General features: G+C 39.4%; 1 protein-coding gene across 2 annotated transcripts in view; it reads left to right on the top strand.

The window, feature by feature from the left end:
* SLC1A1 (solute carrier family 1 member 1) overlaps positions 1-17,610 on the top strand; it is a 59,642-nt gene extending 42,032 nt beyond the window's left edge. For both annotated transcript variants that reach the window (XM_027792749.2, XM_055791110.1), the window contains exons 6-12: positions 1,637-1,744; positions 2,899-3,083; positions 5,125-5,232; positions 11,006-11,128; positions 11,662-11,856; positions 12,335-12,469; positions 15,476-17,610. In XM_027792749.2, the coding sequence (XP_027648550.1) occupies positions 1,637-1,744; positions 2,899-3,083; positions 5,125-5,232; positions 11,006-11,128; positions 11,662-11,856; positions 12,335-12,469; positions 15,476-15,722 (1,101 nt within the window). In that variant the 3' untranslated portion in view covers positions 15,723-17,610. The remainder of the gene's footprint in view (positions 1-1,636; positions 1,745-2,898; positions 3,084-5,124; positions 5,233-11,005; positions 11,129-11,661; positions 11,857-12,334; positions 12,470-15,475) is intronic.
* Positions 17,611-20,486: the final 2,876 nt, after the last annotated feature.

The raw sequence follows: 20,486 nt of genomic DNA, 5'->3' as shown, positions 1-20,486 counted from the left end.
AAGACTTACTTTCAAGGCATCTTGGTTTCATTTCCGTTGTGATAAATGCTCTATTTTCAGCTATTAAGTCCTTAATCATCCTTTGCCAAAAGACACTGTTAGGAGCTGGGTGCAGAACCCAAGATGCATGTGAGAGGATTTTTACTTCTGGGATGGGTGTGAAAACCCTCAGTGTCTAATGAAGTCTGTGTAACTAGCCCTCACCCCGACATGTCTCACATCGGATGCCCATTGCCAGACCTGATAATGATCCGTCTTAAGGAAAAGGCAGCCAGTTGGGTTTGTTTGAGACATCTTTTGGAGAAAGTGAGGTATGCAAGATGAAAGAGGAAACTACTGTCTATGTATCAGATTTACTTCAGATTCTGTCATCTTTATCTGTAAATATATCAATCGTTTTTTGTAATGCTCTCTGCTTCCCTTTTTAGTCTTGTCTAGCAGCTGCCTACCAGTTTATCTGAGGATTGTATGTGAGGTAGTTAACTTTTCCCAGGAAATTATGGTAACTGTCCTGCTGTGCACAGCACTGAATATATTTCCAGTTTATAAAACTTCTTCATATAGTTCTTCTTATATGTTAATTACTGTCACCTGACACTAAGGCGACAGATCATTTTAGGGTTCCTTTGCAGAATGATGAGGGCACTAAATTGTAGTTAGAATTAAAGCTTTATTTTCTTAACAGGATATTATGATTAGTATAACACAGAATTTATAACGAGAATAGCACAGGTTTTCTATAAACAGGGTCAGTGTAGTACAATATTGTAACAGCAGACTGGGTCAAATCTTAGTGCTTGGTTTACTGTATCAACATAGACTCAAAGAACATATAAAAGAATACAAATCCGTCATTCTGCAGAGGAAGCAGATGGCAGCAGAGGCATCCCTGGCCACTGGGAGGGTCCTGGGACTCTGTCCAGCAGCAGCTCCCGTCCAAGTTTCCCCTTAGGACTTGTAACAGCTTGGTTTTATAGACAGTGCTCTGGGTGCTGTTTTACTTCTCTGCTCAGTGGTGGGTGCCTGGCACCTTCAAGGCTGGTAAGGAGAGGACCAGCCTTGAGGCTGGTGGGAAGGGAAAGAAGAAAACTGGTTCATCTACTTGGAGCACAGGACCTTCAAGGCCTGATAATAAGGGGAAGGGGGACTAATAAAAGACCAGCTCGACCACAGAGAATGGCTTTGCCTTATATAATGGCATTAGTAACACTAACCACAGTACTAGAGATCTGGCTGTATCAGGTGCACCTGGCATCTGCTCTACAGACCTTTCCTGGAATGGCTGTCAGCAATTTTGTCCAGAATGTTTGTCCTTGCAGAAAGTCCCCTTTCTATTGTCAGGCACTGTATCTCATCCCCCAGAAGGCTGCACCAGGTCCACAGGGTACCCAAGAGCCTGGGGAGCAGAATTCATAGCATGTTATCTGTGAATCACTTGTTTGATCTACAGCATCCAAAGTACAAAACTGTGATGGCTCACATGAATTGGGAAATAATGTTTATCTATGTTTGCTACCCTCAAGTCAGATTGATTCCTTTTCCCATTATTTTTAATGGGTGAAGGGAATGCCTTTATTCATTCTTGACTTTCCTCATGTTTCTAAATAAGTTCTGTTTTTAAAAAAAACTTTTCCAGTATAAAACCAAACGTGAAAAGGTTGAAGCTACAACTGGCGTGGATAAAAATAGCACCACATTTACAGAAGAACCCATTACAACTGCTACGACAGCAGAGACTTCAGAGGTGTGACCTTTATTGTTTTATTCCTTTGTAATGTATGAAGTAGGGAGAAAGAACAAAGAATAAATTTGGTTTAGTTGGTGTGGTTAGTGATTGGGAAAAGGAAGGAAATGGTACTTAGATTTTAGCAAGGGCACAAAACTTAATAAGTAAATGCTAGAGGATAGTATGAGGATCTTCTTCAATGGAAAGCAAGACAATGGAAGGCATTTTTAAATTAATAGTTTATTACTCTGCAAGAAAAAATGTAAAGAGACAGAACTGAAGAAGAGGTTTAAGAAACATCTGATTAGAAGTGTGGAAACCTGGGTGTTGATGGTTTATAAAACCTAGACTTACACTGGAGGAGATGGAGAAAGGAATTAAATAGAATATGAACACAGGCTATGAACAGTACCAAATCACTATGCATTTTATTATACTTCTTCCAAATTTCATCTCACAGTAATGAGAGCATGGGAACATGAGCTATATGAAAAGATAATAATTGAATTCTGAAGCAGGAGGTAACAAAGAATTGCACTCTTTCTTTCATATGTTCATACTGCACAAACACAGAGGAATGCGTGAATACCTACCTATTTAGTAGGACTTTCATGTTATGTGCATCCAATTCTGCTATAAATTATGCAATTTCACTGGTTTCAGATGATCAATAGATTGTTAAACTTGGGGCAAAACTGGACACTATTGTCTCAGTTCTTATGCAACAAACTATTTCTCTTAAATCCAGACACAAACCCTCAAATTCCTCAGAAGTAACTGCAAGGATTCTACATCAGCTGTGGTTTTTTTCTCCATGGTAGGGATTAAGTCTTGAGTGTATTGAAGGTATGACTGTGGATACCTAAACTTTGCCATACTTTGTGTTGTAAGTCTACAGAAAGGGCAACGTAAATTAAGAGGTGTTTTATCCACTGCTAGGGTTTGGTCACATCGTTGCATAACTTTAAAATACAAAGCTTGGAAAGATAATTTAGTTCTACCTTCGTTACTGAACTTGCCCATTTGGCACTGCCAGAAAGGGAATAGAGTGACTGCAGAAGAGTTCTGTGTCTTTTCAAAGAAAGATCTAAATATGTTTTAATTTTAGAATTCTTTAAATTCAATTCGATGTTTTCAGATAGTAACATTTTTCTCTTGAATCTGATCTATAGAACAAAACCCAAGAATACAAAATCGTGGGCATGTATTCTGATGGCATCAATGTGCTGGGGTTGATCGTCTTCTGTCTTGTTTTTGGAGTGGTTATTGGGAAAATGGGAGAGAAAGGACAAGTGCTGGTGGATTTTTTCAATGCACTGAACGAAGCTACAATGAGAATAGTTCAGATAATTATGTGGTAAGTCCAAGGACACACTGGCATTTGCTAACAACTTACTTAAGTGGGTTTTGTCATTGAAGAGGTAGGAGAAGACTGACACTTCATGTTTGTTTTTCTATAGTGCTTTACAGCAAACAACTTTAAAAGAAAGGCTGGTAAAAAGTTTCCTTTCTACAGAATTTGATCCTTTTGAGGAAACTGGAGATAGAGCTTCCACTTACTATATACTAAAGAAACAGTCCTATTGGTATACAAGAAACCCAAGTTTTTCAAACATTCTTGCTAGAGGTTTAGATCAAACCAGTACAGCTGCACTAGTGATTTCAGGACTGTAGAAGCATAACCACCCACATGCTGTTCTCAGTCTGGAACACTACTCGTCGATAGCCATTATGTTCCCCGGATAGCAATCCTTGGAGCTAAGTTCCTTTAGAGATATAAACTAATATACAAGCCACAGCACAGAGCAAAATCCAAAGTGGTATGCAAAATACAACTTAACATCATTTACCTTCTGCTAACAGGTTTTGTGATAGAATATTCTTGCAATATTCTTTCACAATAGTCTCAGATGGGAAAAACAATTTAAAGTGTAATAACTCATCTGACAGTGGTTGGACTTCACTGCCATTCACAGAGCTTTTGTTCGTGCAGATCACAATTATGGGATCAGAGCTATAAACACACGCAATCCTTTCCAGAGTTTGATCCTACATGTCGTGTGCCTTATGCCATTTACTACAATACTTCCCTCACATCCGTATGTTTCACGTAAAGAGTAGCTTATTGGATCTGGCCCTTCCATGGATTTTTCTTCTGTCACAGCACACTGAGATGCCTGTAAAACAGCAAACCTGTCCAGGGTTTAGTTGCACACTGCTTGCTGCCTTTAAAAAAAGGTAAATCAGTTCTAAAACTTTTGTGCTAGGCAGCTGGTTCAGTCCCCAGCTGAGTTACAGCCCCATGAAACAGGCTGCCTCCCTGTGCAGCAAGTTACCACTAATGAGGCACAAGAGTCAGCACATGCTACAAATACAGGATCCTACTCAGCAGCTGACTGTCTGTTGTCTTGCATGTGCCTGAAGCTGTGGCTACAGGCTGCCTGGCTTTCTATAGATGGGGGATCCATTGTCTTGAATAAGGTGAAGTCTGATGCTGGCAGTGTTGGCATTAGTTCTGCTTTTGCCGAGTCCAGGGTTCCAGAGGAACTAGGAGTCCCTACTTTGCACAGGGACAAGGTACTGTTTTATTTGTGAGATAACACATGCACACTGTATTAATTTATACTTTTAAATGGATACATTTTACATATCCACAAATTTATAAATTAATTTATTATTACTCAAAGCTCTGAAGTGACAGCTTGTCTCTGTGACAGCCTGCTCTCTGGTACCAAAAGGAACGCAGCGCAGCTGGTGCTAGTATAAGTCCTGATTTTTGCCTTGAATTTTCTCTAGGCAGTAGCCCATGCAGCTATTCCTGTCTGTAAGGCATGGTCTTGTGTAAGTTTACCGGGGGATGGAGACCTCTCCATCAAGCAACACACTGATGACTGTATTATCCCAGCATACTAAAATCACTCTTTATTTTGTGCAGGTGACACATATATAGCCCCTAGTGCTGCAGGGCAGCAGCTGTAAGCACAAGAGACCTTCCCTATCTGTGTGTGATTGCTGAATGCAGATATTGGTCTCAGCCCTGCACACTTCCACCTCCAAGTAAGCTTATGGCTATGCATAAACATTTGGTGCAGTAGGGCAAAGCCCATGCCCCTTGCCAGCTTCTGTGTATTCTGTGATACCAGGTCATGCAGTAGTTCTTCAACTACACATATTTACTCTGGTTTTCTAATTTTTTTTTTTATCACCTCTATTGTAGTCTGCTGCAAGTGACTAAAATTTGTTGTATAATAGAATACATAAAAAGATATTCAGTTGTGTAATAGAATATTTAAAAATCTACATATTTTGTAAAGTTATACTGTATGAGATATTATTCTGTGTTGAGCACTCAGTATTTCTGAGAGTGCATTTTTAATCGCTTTATTTTTGCTTTCTAGGTATATGCCAGTTGGTATCGTGTTTTTAATTGCTGGGAAGATAATAGAAGTTGAGGACTGGGAAATCTTCCGTAAACTGGGTCTTTATATGGCTACAGTACTAAGTGGGTATGTTGTTTGTTAACGATGAAATAAATGTGTGCAGTTTTTAGAGCTCAGTTGATTACAACTCAATTAACCATAACATCCAGCGTCTTCTATGTCAGAGATAAAAATCCTTGTCAGTAAAAATTATGTGAGAATATTCTGAATGCACGTTTTGCTGAATGTATATTTTTTTTTAAAAAAGTCACTGCCTTGCATTCTGGGGGGAAAAAAAAAAACCCCAAAGGCTGTTCTTGTATTCATTGTTTAGTTTTCTCAGCTTGGTACTGAAACAGATAATACCATTGTATTTTTGAGAGTAGTAATGCTTCTGTTAGATACTAGAAGTTGGAAAAGTGTGAGGTTGTGAATTATGGCATATTTGGGATTGTCAACCTATTGAATATACACTGGTATCTGGATTAAGTTGGGAGCCTCCATGGGACCTGTGGGGCAAGGTGTACCAGCATAGGCACAGCACCACTGTCCAGCACAAATGCCTGTTAAGTGCAGGGCACAATAAATGATGTCAAAGAGGAAACTGACCCTTCCCACCTCAGAGCAGAGCAGGCAGCTGACATCAAGAGAAGTGCTGGGGGTTGCACTGTTAATCCCCTCAAGGCAAAGGTAGCTGGTGAAGCTGCAAAAGCGGCAGTTGCTATCTAAATAATTTAGTCAAGAAACAAAACATTTTTTTCTAATCTTTTTCTAGACCTGTGGCTGTGTAGAACAGTCTGGGCTGGAGGAGGTTACACCTGTGCTATGTGGAACCTTTCAGATGTGGAGACTTAGAAGGGCAATTTACTGTTCCAAGTGATACAGGTTATAATACTAGTTCATTATATATCTCTGAAGACTATCCTACAAAGAACCCTTTTGATAGATAAATGGATATTACAGTCCAAATAAGTTAAATGCATTTAAATTTCTGGTTCCAATTCAGTGAAGCGTAACTTCTAGGTTGTCTTGGTTCATTGCCTTAGCAACCACTTCTGTAATTCCTTCAGTATACTAAGGATTTATTCATGTTTTGTCTAGAGGCTAGATACAAAGTCGTTCAAGAGCTTATTTCCCCCCACGTTATGCATACACGTGCTATTCTTCTGTTGTCACTCATACACTTTCTGACAACCAAGCAGAAAGGTAATATGTTAGTATGTATATATATATATATATACATAGACTATATAGCTCCATAAATAGTGAAGAAGGAGTGTAGTTTTTTTGTTGGTGGTTTTTTTTTACAATTATCTGTGTCATGGTTTAACCCCAGCCAGTCATTAAGCACCACGCAGCCGCTCACTCACTCCCCTCTCACCCCAGGGATGGGGAGGTGTTGATGCAGAAGGCTCAGAAACAACTTATACAAGCAATGCGATCAAGTTAGTGCCACTTTAAGGGATGCACAGCAATTTATACTTTACAGATGCTATTAATAGACTCACAGCAATTTATACCCTCAGCTAAAAACACACATGCTACGCTGGCTTGTTATGTAAAAGGTGACAGGTTAAAACTACTCATTCACACGCTTCCACCTCCCCTATGACTGGTCCCAGTGTGGTGCCCACACACTGCTCCCCCCTTGCGCAGGCATCCTGTTTTTTCTCATCTTTCTGTCCAACTCTTTTATTTCTCTGCAAATACACGGTTTCTTTGTCTCCCTTGGCCTTACATATGTTCTTCATAACACCTGCAGCTTGTTACAGCCTTGGCCTGCTATTACAGCAAAGTTACTTGGTCTGGACTGCTCATAATATGTCCGTTGTCTTCCAGCCACTCCACAGGGAGGAGAGGTGGAAAGCAATGTAAAACTCAAGGGCTGAAATAAGAACAACTTAATTGAAACAGAATAAAAATTAAAGAACAATAATAACAATGATGACAATAACAGTTATAATGAAAAGGGGGAGGGAAAGAATAAAATCCAGAGGGAAAGGAAGAAAGGAACACGTGGTGCACAGTGCAACTGCTCAGCGCCCGCCGGCCGATGCCCAGCCAGTCCCTGAGCAATGACCTGCCCTCCCCAGCCAACACCCCAGGTATATATTCCAGGCATGGCATCCCATGGTATAGAATACACCTTTGGCCAGTTCGGGTCAGCTGTCCTGGCTGTGTCCCCACCTTATTCCCTGTGCCCCTCCAGCCTCTTCGTTAGTAAGGCCTGAGGAACTGAAAAGTCTCACATCAAAGCCAAAACGGCACTGCACTAGCTCCTAAGTAGATGATTAAGTCCATCCCACCTGAAAGTAGGACAATTTGCTAGATAATTGTATTTATTTAAAAGTTGTTTGGGTGGGTTTTTTTTATACATAAGCCAGTATGTTTAGACTAGTTGTTAAAAATCATTTGAGGTATAATGACTTCCTAAGTAAAAATTACAGCTCCAGAAATAGTACTGGATCATGGCTTTTTCAAAATGTTACAGAGATGAGTGCAGGTTAATATTTGTCTAATGCATAATCCAGTTTTTTGAGTTTGCATTTAGACTTGGAAAACAAATCAAATTTTTAAAGGGTGCAAAAGCTGATGTTTGCCAAGAGACTGTAAAACAAAAGACTAATAGTTCTATATAAAATATACATGAGACCATGACCGCAAGTAACGTAGGAGTGATTCATAGAATGACAATGTATCACTTCTGCAGGTTTGCTATGTTATTAATCAGAGGAGGAATATGTTGAATGGATTATTACTGCCCTTGGACTTAAGTTTTAGATCACATAGCATGTTTAATGACTGTTTACCGATCAATGGTTATTATTTGTACTGTGACAGAGTGTATCTTCCTTAAGATGTGTGTGAAGATACAGTGCCTTCTCCAGAGTGCAATTGTAAAGTAAACTAACACCACGTATTACCATTCAGCTGGTAACCATGGGCTTGACAGGTACAACAATTTAAAATAGGTTCTGAGGTGCAATCAAAAAGGTTGTAAATAATAAGGGTGCCCACCTGCACATCCTTGGAGAGAAAAAGCCTGTGTGCCACCAAACTCCCTTGCACATGCCACAGTTTTCCCTGACGGGTGCTAGCATAGATCTTTGCAGCATTTCTGTCTCTTACAGAATGGCCTACAGCAGGTGATGCTCAAGGTGTTGTGGAGAAGGGCTAACAACAGCACATTCTATGCAAAACTGGTGATTAGGGAGAGCATGTTGGAACTGGATCACAGGAAGAAAGATGACAATGTATACACAAGGCTTTAGGCTTCAGGGGAAAGGTGCTATATTTTCCAGCTGGCAAGAATACTCCTTCTCCCACCTCGCAGCGAACAGAAGTAGTTGTGCTCTTTTTTTGTTTTGTTTTCTTAAACACTGCTGTTCCCACCATCTTTTTAGTTTTCATCCTTATTTGCTTGACCTTTCCTGTTTGCAGGTGTTCTATTCATCAGCATCTTCTGTAGCTGTCCATCATCCTGTCTTTAAGCTTGATCCTGAGAATTACAGGTTATTTTAAACATATTTCTTGTATTTCAAATCAAGAAAAATGTACAGGAGCATGAGGGCTGGTATGTCTTATCCTCCTCTTCCTTTGCTTTAACTTCCCTCCCCAGCTCATCTTCTATCTCATCTTCATGCCAACTTTATTATTCATGACCTTTCACATTCTCAGCTCGATCAACTCTCACCCACTATTTTCTGCAATGCATCTCAGCCTTTATGTCTTCTTCAGATCACCATGAGAGAACAGACTTCCCCCAGTGCCTCTGCTCCAGTTGGCCACTAAATATCTTCAGCCTCTCACTTTTAATAGTTGCAGGTTTTTAATGTCAGGATGAGGACATGTTAGCAGTCACAGAAGAGGAAGATCAAAGTAGGAGGCATAATACAAGTGCCAGAGGACTCACAGCCTGAGGTAGACAGGAGGAAAATAAAGAAGGAAGCTGCAACAAGCCAACTCTGTCTTGTCTATGCCTTTGCCTCTTCTGAAGCGGCAAGGCAGCTGCATCTCTGGACACTAGAAGGAATGCCAGTTTGAGATTCTGAGGGACAAGAATCTTCCTATCTTAAAATTGAACCTTATTAGAATTTCTTTTACCAGTTGCTGATTATGATTTTTGGTATAAAAATTTCTGCTGCTTCCTATGAGTTGCATTTCATGCATGAAACTAAATATTACTTTGAGTTTCATGAAAGTCAGTAGTAGCAAAACAGATATGCACAAATACTTTATTTTGGATAATGTCGTGTTCATGCTGCCACTAAAAAAGTGCAGATCTAAATTTTTCAAAATACCTACTTGGAAGTCAGTGTGCTCCTAGATGTAGGTATACTTGAAATGTTTATTGTCTTCAACATTTATTTAAGATGCTGAATGGCTTGATTTTTTTTTCTTTATGTTCTGCAGAATTCAATTTCTGAATGCCTGTTCTCAGGCACCATTGTATAAAATGTTACGCTTCTTTCTAGAGTTCTTTACAAAATTTTATCAATGCATGTTGCATGCTGTTATTTACATTCCACTAAATAAATAATTTGTTCACGTACGGAATGAAAACTCTTGTGCCTCTTGCTTTTAAAAAGGTAGTCTTTCCAAGGAAGCAAATAGTTAGGTTTTGTGCATGATTTTTAGTTCTGTTGTGGATTTCTGTGCTGTGGCTACTGCTCTCTTAATTGCCTATTTTTGGCTACCATGATTTATTGCTATCTTTATCAGCTGCTCTGAAATCATAAGGCAGTATTAAAACACAGTAATGTTCACAAGAACATCTTGTGAGGACAGAATAAAAATCCTAAGATCATACATGACAACAGTTCTGGGCTTTATGTTTCCAGGCTATCATAATTTCTTTTCACAGGAAGCTGATGTTGCTGTAATTGCTTGCAACCTTTGAACAAAGGAAATATATCACAGACCCTTCATGTATATTTCATTTCAAATATATTCACAGCAGGCTGTTTGCCTCTAACTTTAATGCCCACAAAGATCTGTATTCATATGTATTCAGGATTAATGCACAATGTTCAAAATTAATGCACAAGTTGAAGGGTGTATTTGTCCCTGAAACCTACTCAAATATCCAGTCAGATACAGCTGAGCAGCTAAAGGCAAGAGGACAATTTGATCTTTCGCATGTCAGCACACTTAGTTTCAGAAATTAATAGTTTCAAAAGACAGTATTTCAGTATTTTGCAACATTTAAGATGGCAACACTACATGTATCTCATTTATACACTCTGAAATACCTCACTGCATTTTAATTATAGACATAAGCTTACACAGTTTGCTACAAAGTAAGTGGATTTTTTTTTAATAGGATCATGTTTGAAGTTTCTGCAGAAAGATGTGGACTTCATCTGCCCCTGACTGGGAACCATACTTACCTTTAACTGCAAAACAAGTTCTATAATAAAGCCAGAGAAACTTAGAAAAATAATATGATTTGTTTTTCTGATTTGTCTCCAGTCTGCATTGTAAGGATTTGACAGGAGAGTGGAGTGATTTGGTGTTGTTTCAAATGACCCTCTATATATCAGTTTTAAAATTATTACTTTAGTTTTCTCATCTTCATCTGTTTACAGTTATTTCCAATATATTTCCTGTTCTACTTTGGAAAGAGAGACTCTCTCTCCTTTCCAAAAGAAAGTTTAGAACAGCACTAGTCTGCTTTTTTTTTTTTTTTTTCTTTTTTACGAAGGCATACTCTAAATTTTAAACATAGGTGTCACTAAAGTCACCTTTAGTGTTTCATAAGTGTACTTGAGGGCAGAACTAGATGCATATTATCAACATCTTACTAAAACAAGGCAATGAGATGGATCCATTTGTTTAACTAGTCTATTTTATTTTGCAGACTTGCAATCCATTCCACTATAATTCTGCCACTGATCTACTTAATAATAGTAAGGAAAAATCCATTTCAGTTTGCTATGGGGATGGCTCAGGCACTTCTGACAGCCCTCATGATTTCCTCCAGGTAAACAAAAGAAACATTTATTTTCTGTAATGTTCTTAGTAGTGATTGCATTGTTTGTGCTCTGACGTTATTGTTAGCTCCTTTGTTTCATACCTGATTTTGTCTGGACAATTCTGAATCCACTGGAGGTCGAAATACCACTTTCATCGTTATTTCTGTAGTACCCAAAGGGGCACTATAGGCTGCGCTGGCCTTACACCAAACAAGCATCTGCTCCTCCCAGGAGTAGGAAGTTCTTTGCTGTTCAGTTCATTAATCACAGACTCTAGTGAGTTTAAGCTGTTGCACTTTTTCTGTGACTACATACGTCATAATGATTTTACCATGTAATTTTAAGGATAACTAAGACTTTGTTATTTCTACCTGTAATTAGAAGAGATAACAGAAGATACTTGGTTTTTCATGGTGCAGCCTTCCTGCCTACCTTAGATGTCCATTTGAGCCTTAGAGCAGATCAGGCTCTGAGGAAAAGTAAAGATAAGGGAAGTGGTATACTGTTGCCTGCACTTACTTTGTGTTTATCTGTGTGCCAGTTCAGCAACTTTGCCTGTCACCTTCCGCTGTGCAGAAGAAAAAAACTTAATTGACAAAAGAATTACCAGATTTGTTCTTCCAGTTGGAGCTACCATCAACATGGATGGCACAGCTCTTTATGAAGCAGTAGCAGCTGTGTTTATTGCACAGCTGAATGATTTGGAACTGGATATTGGCCAAATAGTTACCATTAGGTAAGACTAAAGCCATCATAAGGGTTTTTATAATGAATGGTACATTAACTTTAGATACCTCGTTGAAGCTATCGTTCACAGCACGGGGGGTAACAAACATTTTCACTTCTTGGTTCAAGGCCTTGCCTGTGCAACGTGGTGAGGAGGTGGGGTGGGCCAGGACACACATCTAGTATACAGCATGGTTTTGAAAATTGCTATTATTCTTCCACTGCAAACACTTGCCAACCCACCTTGGCCTCTGCCTCTGTCCAGTTTGATGGTTAGCCATGCATTGCCTGTTACTCTGCAGTGTAACTATGGCAGTGTCTATACATGACTTGAACCGTAAACCAGTTGAGTAGATACTATTCAAGACAAAAACCGGAACATTTGGGCTTCTTCTTGCAGTGAAATAAGTCTATTTGTGCCAGAAAATAAAGTTTCTATAAGCAACATGTATTCTGAATGCCTTTTCTGGGCTTTATTTGGGATTTAGTGTCACAGCCACAGCTGCCAGCATTGGGGCTGCAGGCGTCCCCCAAGCTGGACTTGTCACCATGGTGATTGTATTGAGCGCTGTCGGTCTGCCCGCCGAAGATGTTACCCTGATCATTGCAGTTGACTGGCTTCTGTAAGTTTAAGGCACTTGATATTGAATTTTGTTTGTTTGTTTGTTTTTAATGTTTACATAAGCTGTGTGGGAACATGTAGGTCTGAGAAAGCAACAAAATCATTTAGGACTGTTGCTGGATTTGTATAAAGATTCTTGGCTTGTTCGATTGAGTTGAATGCAGTAGCAAAGCTGGTCCTGAACTCCACATGCACACACATGGCAGCCTGTACATGGGTCTTTGCTGCCAGCATTACTTTGCTGGGGCTGTTCCTCACAGAGAGTTTCCTAAAGACCCAGTCCCTTGATCAACAACGATATGCATGCAAACTTGGAAAGCATTCCTTATGCCTGATCCTAACCGTCTCACCTCGGAGCGCATCAAAACCCCTCAGTCCCATTAAGCCACTCTTTCTGGAGAGAAGCATTTTGACCTGAAAACTTTTCTGTTCAACTTAGCAGGGAAACATCTCTGTGTTTTTCAAAATACTTCAAAAGACTGAAGAATCACAGAGTGTAATCTGGAGTTCAGAAGGACATCAGCATTCAGTTTTATCCCATGATTCACTAGAAAGAGTAACAGGATTCACAAGTCTGCCTCCTAAACTGTGTGAGCTTTAGTGTTCACACCAAGGTCTCATTTGCCTGCAGTAACTCAGCATGGATGATATTTCACTGGTATCAATGCAGAGATCTCAATCATTTTATAGCCTCTGTATGTCATCTTCTTAGACTCATATTTACAATCAAGGTAAATGCATTCCCGTTCCTCCCCCACGCTTCCCAACCATTTTCTTGGAAGGATTTCCAGCAGCAACTTAGGCCTTTCACAGTTTTTTATAATTTATTTGATTATATAACTCAGTTTTGCAAGCTGTAGAGAGAAATACCAGTCTCCAGAAAACCAGGGCTGTTCAGTGGATCCAAGAATCAATTCAATTTCTGTGTAAGCATCATTGCTCCAAAGAAACCAGCTCCAGCCACAGGTACATTCTCCCCATCAGCTGTCTGCAATAGAGTCTAATAGATTTGTTTGTGCTGCACAGTAATTTTGTTTTCTCCAAATCTTTTCTTTTCTGAGTGGGCATTTAGTTTTGTTAAGGATGGTGAAGATCATGACAAACTACTGGCTCAGAGCAGGTGTCTACAGAAGAGTAAGAACAGAACAAATGTATATTGGTTCTTTTCCCAAGGTACTCTCCTAGACTCCTGCAAATTGCAGATCTCACAGTTCCTGAGCTAGAGGTGGTGTTTGCTTTTAAGAGTTCTCAATAGATTTCTTCTTTTAAAAGCTTTTTAAAAGCTTTATTGCTTTTAGGACCCATATAAACTTCTAGATTTCTCTAAGTTCTGAGAGGAATTCCACAACCTAACAATATGTTGTTCAGAGACATATTTAATTTTGTTTGGTTTAATCTACATCCTAATAATTTTATTTCATATCCTCTAGTTATTTGGCCGGGGAGGAGGAGAACAGTAATCTCCTGTTTCTCATAGTAATCATAATTTTATGGATCTGATTTCGTCTTTACTTTGAAAGTCCAGAATTAATGTTATTCTTGGGCACAATACAAATACAGTGAAGCTACATGTTCCACCACAAAATAGACAAAGAATTCAAGCTGTTTCTGATTCTAATTGAGATATTTTACAGGTTAATGTGTCTTGCTGTGTAAAGCAAATTAAAGATTAATGTCATGTACCAGGGATCATTGCCAGTGCATTTTGCACCTCAGCAAATGGAACGCACATCATGATGCTACACAGATTATTAACACTTTCACCTTTTGTACTTACTGCCTAAAAGGTATTATTTTGCAACCTGCTAGCAGTGGCTTATTAACAACTTCTAGTTAATTCTGAACTTACCAAGATTTTATTGCATAGGCTTGAGGAGTACTTCCATGCTTTTAATGAAGGATAGAAATATTTTGAGAATAGAAATATTATGAAGATGAGTTTTCAGTGCTGTTGATTTTCTCACTTGTCACACTTATCCTACTAGAATTTTACTTTACCCCTCTCTCTTTTTTTCCTACCATGTATTTCCTTTCCACATGGAGAACACATGGCACTTTCTAGCACTGGAGTTCAGCAGTTGTAGTAGAATATGTGTATGACACATGCCAATTCACTATTGTTTTTGCAGTCACTTCTATTTGAGAATATATTTACCTCAACATCTCTGGACAGGCAGAGTAACTTGTTCTGCCATAAAGCCCTTGAAGTGGTGTGTAGCTGACAAGACAAACAGGGAAGCATGACTTTCCACTGTCCCTGCCTTACTTCCATGCCGATTTTCAAACTTTAATACATTGCATGGTTTTGTTTCTCGATATTTAAGACCTGCAAGTCACATTTCTTTTGGGGAGAAAAATCAACAGTACAGAAGTGTCATATTCCTGTAAGTGACTTGTTTAATACAACTTTATACTTCAACCCTTTAACAATGAAAGGATTGTTAAAATAGCTGACTGTTAAGGTAACAGAAGATAGCCTTTCCCATTTGCAGCATTTGGGCCAGAATACTGAAAATACTGAGCTAGGTGTTCCTCTGGCTGGGAAATAACTGTTAGAAAGACAAAATGCACAACACAGACTCTTTTGCTGCACCCTACAGTCTCTCTTCCTGACAAAAGCAGTCTGATCACAAAGAGAACCAGCTGTGTAGCATACTTCAGGACCTGAGATGTGATCCCTACAACATTTTGTAAGGCTGTGCACAGCAGTGTGATTACTACTATAACAGACTAGTGATGTGACTTGCAGCTTTACAACACTTTACAAAGTAATTTGTCATGAAAATGACTCCAGGTTTGTTCAAATACATGTGCGAAAAATTCTGTTTCTTGCGAAAAATTCTGTTTCTTGTTCTACAACATTTTTTTCTTTTAATTGCAGAATTGCTTGGAATCTGCACTGGGGAAAAAAACCAGATCTGCATTTGCTAGAGTAGCTTACTTTCACTGAAAGGATTTTCTAAGGAACATAGAGAATGGTTTGTCTGACAACATTTTTGTTCCGTAGGGATCGATTCAGAACAATGGTGAATGTCTTGGGAGATGCCTTTGGTACAGGGATAGTGGAGAAGCTCTCTAAAAAGGAGTTGGAGCAGATGGATGTCACCTCTGAAGTCAACATAGTCAACCCTTTTGCCTTGGAAACAACAATACTTGATAATGATGAAACAGAGACCAAGAAATCGTACGTCAACGGAGGCTTTGCTGTAGATAAGTCTGACACCATATCCTTCACACAGACATCTCAGTTCTAAAGCCAGTAGCTTTCAGGTTAAACAGGAGCACTAAAGGACATGGCCATATGCAATATCTCAAAAAGCTTAAAGGGTAATTAAGAATTAATTACATCTCACATGCATTTGATTAATACACAGACTCTGATTCTCCTTAGGAGTTCTGCCCCCTTCTCATCACCTCTCCCAACAATTTGAACTCACTACTTTTAGTCCTTGCTGATAGGTTGAAGACAGTTGTAAAATACTTCTGTTTGTTTGTGTGTGTGGTTTTTTAAAGAGTATACACTACTGCTGAGGGTATGAAATGCCTCTTTGGAATCAGCATGCTCATAAATGGGTATCTTTGCTGGGGCAGCCAAACTTGTTATACTCAGGAGTAGCACAGCATTTCGTGTCTTATCCACATTACAAAGCACCTGTATGAAATCCCTTCTAACATCCTTGCCTTCTAAACAGATTGCACTGTACTTGATATCTACTGTAACTTGATCATGTGCCAAAATACTCATTTCTGCAGCTGGGAGGATACCACTTGGGTGATTCAGGAAGGAACAGACCAGAAAGGCCTTGTAATAAGTATTTTACTATGAACAGGTTTTTTTGTTTTCTTTAATTGTGAAATAACTGGGCATGGAATAATTTGTAGTGTTTATGTAGCTAGGTTTCCCTATGTCATTCATGTGAATGCCAGCTGCTGGGATTGGCCTTCAGCTGTGAAATAAATTGCTGTGGATTTGCTTTTCTGGCATTTGAAGAGTTTTTGTAAAGTGATACTTCACTGATTTAGGTCGGCTTTGATGGCCTCCTAGTACATTTCCATCAGAAGCAGAAATAAGTCTGTTTACTGTTGTTCACCTTTGACTCTAACCAAACATTAATCAGCCCAGAAGTAGGTAGAAGTCATGAAGATGAAAATAGAATATATAGTAACACATAGTGCAAATTCTAAACATTTCCTCCTTGGAATAAAACCAGATATAATAAGAATGTATGAGGCATACCTTTTTCTAGAAAGAAGCCACTGTTGTCAAACCTTTTCTACAGTCTGGTTGGTTTTTCACTCCTTGGTTTAGTTTGCCAGTTGAACATGCAAGTTTGTAGCTGCAGTACTACTACAGTCCGAAGATGTCAGTTAAACTGTATCTTATGATCCAGGACCCAGAGAGTCATGTCTTCAGGTGGCTTGCTATAGAGTAAGAAGCACCAAGAACTTCCTCATAAGAAATCTCCATTTTCTAACACATTTTATACAATATTTCCATGGTGCAAAACACTCCCAAAGGAGGAATTGCTGTAACAAATTTTTTTGCCTTGCACATTAAAGTCATCAGCCATTTTATATGTAAACTGAAATTCATATGCAGTTCTTTGTTTGTAAATAAGCTTGTGGTAAACCTAAAATTGCACTCGTTTGCTAACAAAAAAATCTTCAAGTCCTTGCAGTGTTACATACTCAATTCAGTCCTACACTTTTTGTATTTAAATAAACCAGAAGCGTGCCAAAGAGAACTGATTAAGAAAACAAGAAATATTTACTGTAGATTTTGGTAAATTGCACCTTAAATCAACAATTTGATGAGACATAATACTGTATTTAAATTAAACATTGTAAACTATATGGAAGTGTTAATCTAAGTATTGGTACGTTTATAAAAAATGAAGAAAATGTACAGATTTAAGTAAATCCATGTTTTACCTGTGCAGAAATAGTGTGAGACAGCCTTGTACAGCTTTGCTTATGAGAAGAAAAAACCCCACCAGTTTCCACAATTAGCCTATAATCTATGCATTGTCTTTGCTTTTTTAAGTCACCCTTTTATGATCACTTCATTATACAGTCACTCTGTTATGATGTACTGTGAACAGTGTTCCTAATGTGTTCTATAATAAATAATTTCTCTCTTTACTTTTGTTTTAGCCTACCATCCTCTCCTCACTGTAGAATATTCAGTTCTTTAGCTATAGCAAGGAAAACAAATTTAGGATTTATGTTATCTTCACTAGTGACTTGGCTGTAGCTTTAGCAAGAATTACTCTTCTTCCAATAAAATAAACGCTTAAGAGCACAATGCTGAGATTGCAAGAAGGCCCTCTAACTACGGGTGATTTGGGTTGGGAGTATACTATTAAACACACACTACACACAGGATTATTTATTTATATGGATCAGATTCAACTAGGCAGGGGTTGATGGTGGTGTTTTGCTACTTATTCACCACCAAGAGACCAAACCAGATGCTGTTAAGTCCAAGGATGCTTCTCCTGACACAGTATTCTGGGTATGTAGCTTCTGTATATGTGGAAACATCCTGCATGGGCAATGCATCCTCTTTTCCATAGTCTCCTGGTCTGGAAGCTTTGGAGAGTGGTGGAGAGACTCCCATCAGAGAAACACCTGCAGATTTTGGTCCTTTAAACCATGTTATGTTCCTGCAGGGTCTTTGCGGCTGCAGAAGTTATCACAGGACTGGACCCTGCATTTTAAATAGCATGTGTGCCTTTAAATTATGGAAGACATGGTTACCCACTCACATTCCTGCTGAAATACTCAGGGATTTGTAGTCCACTCTCAGCACTGAGAAAAGAAAGCACCTGGACAGAAACATGCACGGGTCAGCTGTATCCTCTCCATAAGAGTTTAAACTGCATTAAAAAGTTATGATACATGCAGTTCACTTGTTCTTTAATCTTCCCTGACAAGAACAGAAACTGTGCAGTTTGATATTTTCAAAGACGCAACCAACCACTCCCCCAAACTCATGATTAGGTTCCTGTCACAAGTTACAATTTCAGGCCCCATATGACTAACTACAATGTACCTTGGAGCATCTCCTGTCACCAGCAAGTGTGATGCCAGACAATGGAGCATGCACAGCTGTGCAGAGCTACAGCCAGGCAGAGTTCTCCTGTTTTTCCTTTTTCCATGTTTTCTACATGCAGCTTTTCCTTGCCGACACCTGGTGCACTTGGTGGACTGGAGAGCACAAGGCAGGCAGGGTTGCCAGCGCATAGGAGGAAGACCAGGCAAGGAGCAGCAACAAAGTCACAGCACCATTACCACCAAACTAGTATTGCATGCTGAAAGTGCAGAAAGTGTAATATACTCTTTCTGAAAGCCAGTATCTCCATTGGCTGTTGGCAACGGCAAAATCTCTTGCACTGTTCTTGCCTCAATTAGGCCCCCCAAAATAGTTGAATTTATGGAGATAGATATATATTATAAATTAATGTATCTAATATATATTGGCCCCAAAAACCTACATCACCACCACCATTCAGAGAAATGCATGAGGAAGAAGGAGCAGCACAGAGGAGCTGTTGCAGACTAACCCTAATCCCCATTCCCCATCCCTCTGCACTGCTCAGGGTGGGATGGAGGTAGAGGTAGAAGACTCAGGAATGAAGAGGTGAAGTTGAACGTGCGAAGAAGAGGGATTGGGTAGGAGGGTGGTTTAGATTTTGTTTTTCACCATCCAACTGTATTTGTAGTTTGCAATAATTAAATTAATTTTCCCCAATTGGAGTCTGTTTTGCCTGTGACAGTAATTGGTCAGTGATCCCCATGTCCTTACCTTAACCCATGGCCTTTCCCATCTTGTTTTTCACTCCTGTCCTGTTGAAGAGGTGTGAGAGAGTGGCTGGGTGGGCAGCTGGCAGCTGACAAAGGCTAACCTACCACAATGATATATACAGTATATACATATGTAGAATTATAAAGGGATGTGTACATTTTTGTAGATACAGGTTTTATTTAGTTATACATAGATACACTATACACCGTACTACATGATATAGGTACTACTACTATCCTACACTATATAACATGCACACATTTATCAATATACAGAAATGTATATAGCCCTAAAAGCAAAGATATAAAACATTCTTTAGTAACAGCTAATGGAATGAATAGGCCAGGTTGGGGTCCTGCACTTTAGCAAGCTGCAGAACAAGCACTACATGCCTGGAGTGGGAGGATTTGAAAAGGGTAGAGGGACACCAAAAGGGTGGTGGGGCACAGGCATGTTGGAATGTGCCTGAGGGCAATGGACATCTCCCAGGAGGCCACCAAGGTAGACCACCAGCACATCAACACAATCAGCACTGAAGTAAACACTGACCAGCATAAGCACATCTCATTTTCTTTTGGGTAAGTGATTGTAGACTGCATCTTCATCCCTGGAAGTATTTAGTATTTTAAGAAACCATACTGAAGTGGTAGTGGTAAAAAATTACCGGGATCCAGCCTTGCATGTGAATTATTACAGAGCCCAGGCTGGCAACAGTCTCCCTGGTTGTCAAGCTGTTTGTGTGAAGCATGGTGTGGGTGTTGAAGGTATATTCTGTAGCCTGTTTAGAAAGACCGCTCTGCAACTGAAAAGGGGTTTGGAAAACTTAAGCTACACATTAACAGCACCACTCAGGATACTGCAAAACACATCCTGGGACATGATTCCAAGGTTGTCCCAAACAAGTTGGAAATGCCAGCAAATCAGGAGGGCTTAGGACATGTTTGTATTCAAATAAAAAGCCATAAAATAAAGAAATGCATGCCACACCCCCAGAAGAAAGGAAAAAATCCAGCCCTTTAAAAGAAAAAGGAAGGGGTACACCAGACAGTCTGATCAAGGCAAGAAGAAAAAGAACAAGAAGCCAGGCTGAATGGTGTGAAATGAACAGAAAATCCAGAGAAAGAGGTCCTATTCTACCTATAGAAAAGGCATACGGTTTAAGAGGAATGACTTTCAGTCATGGCGGCTCAGAAGAATGTGCCAAATCCAA

Source organism: Falco peregrinus, chromosome Z, assembly GCF_023634155.1.
Source record: "Falco peregrinus isolate bFalPer1 chromosome Z, bFalPer1.pri, whole genome shotgun sequence".
Lineage (NCBI taxonomy): Eukaryota > Metazoa > Chordata > Aves > Falconiformes > Falconidae > Falco > Falco peregrinus.
Note: the sequence above shows the minus strand (reverse complement) of the source record. Positions and strands in the feature narration are given on the sequence as shown.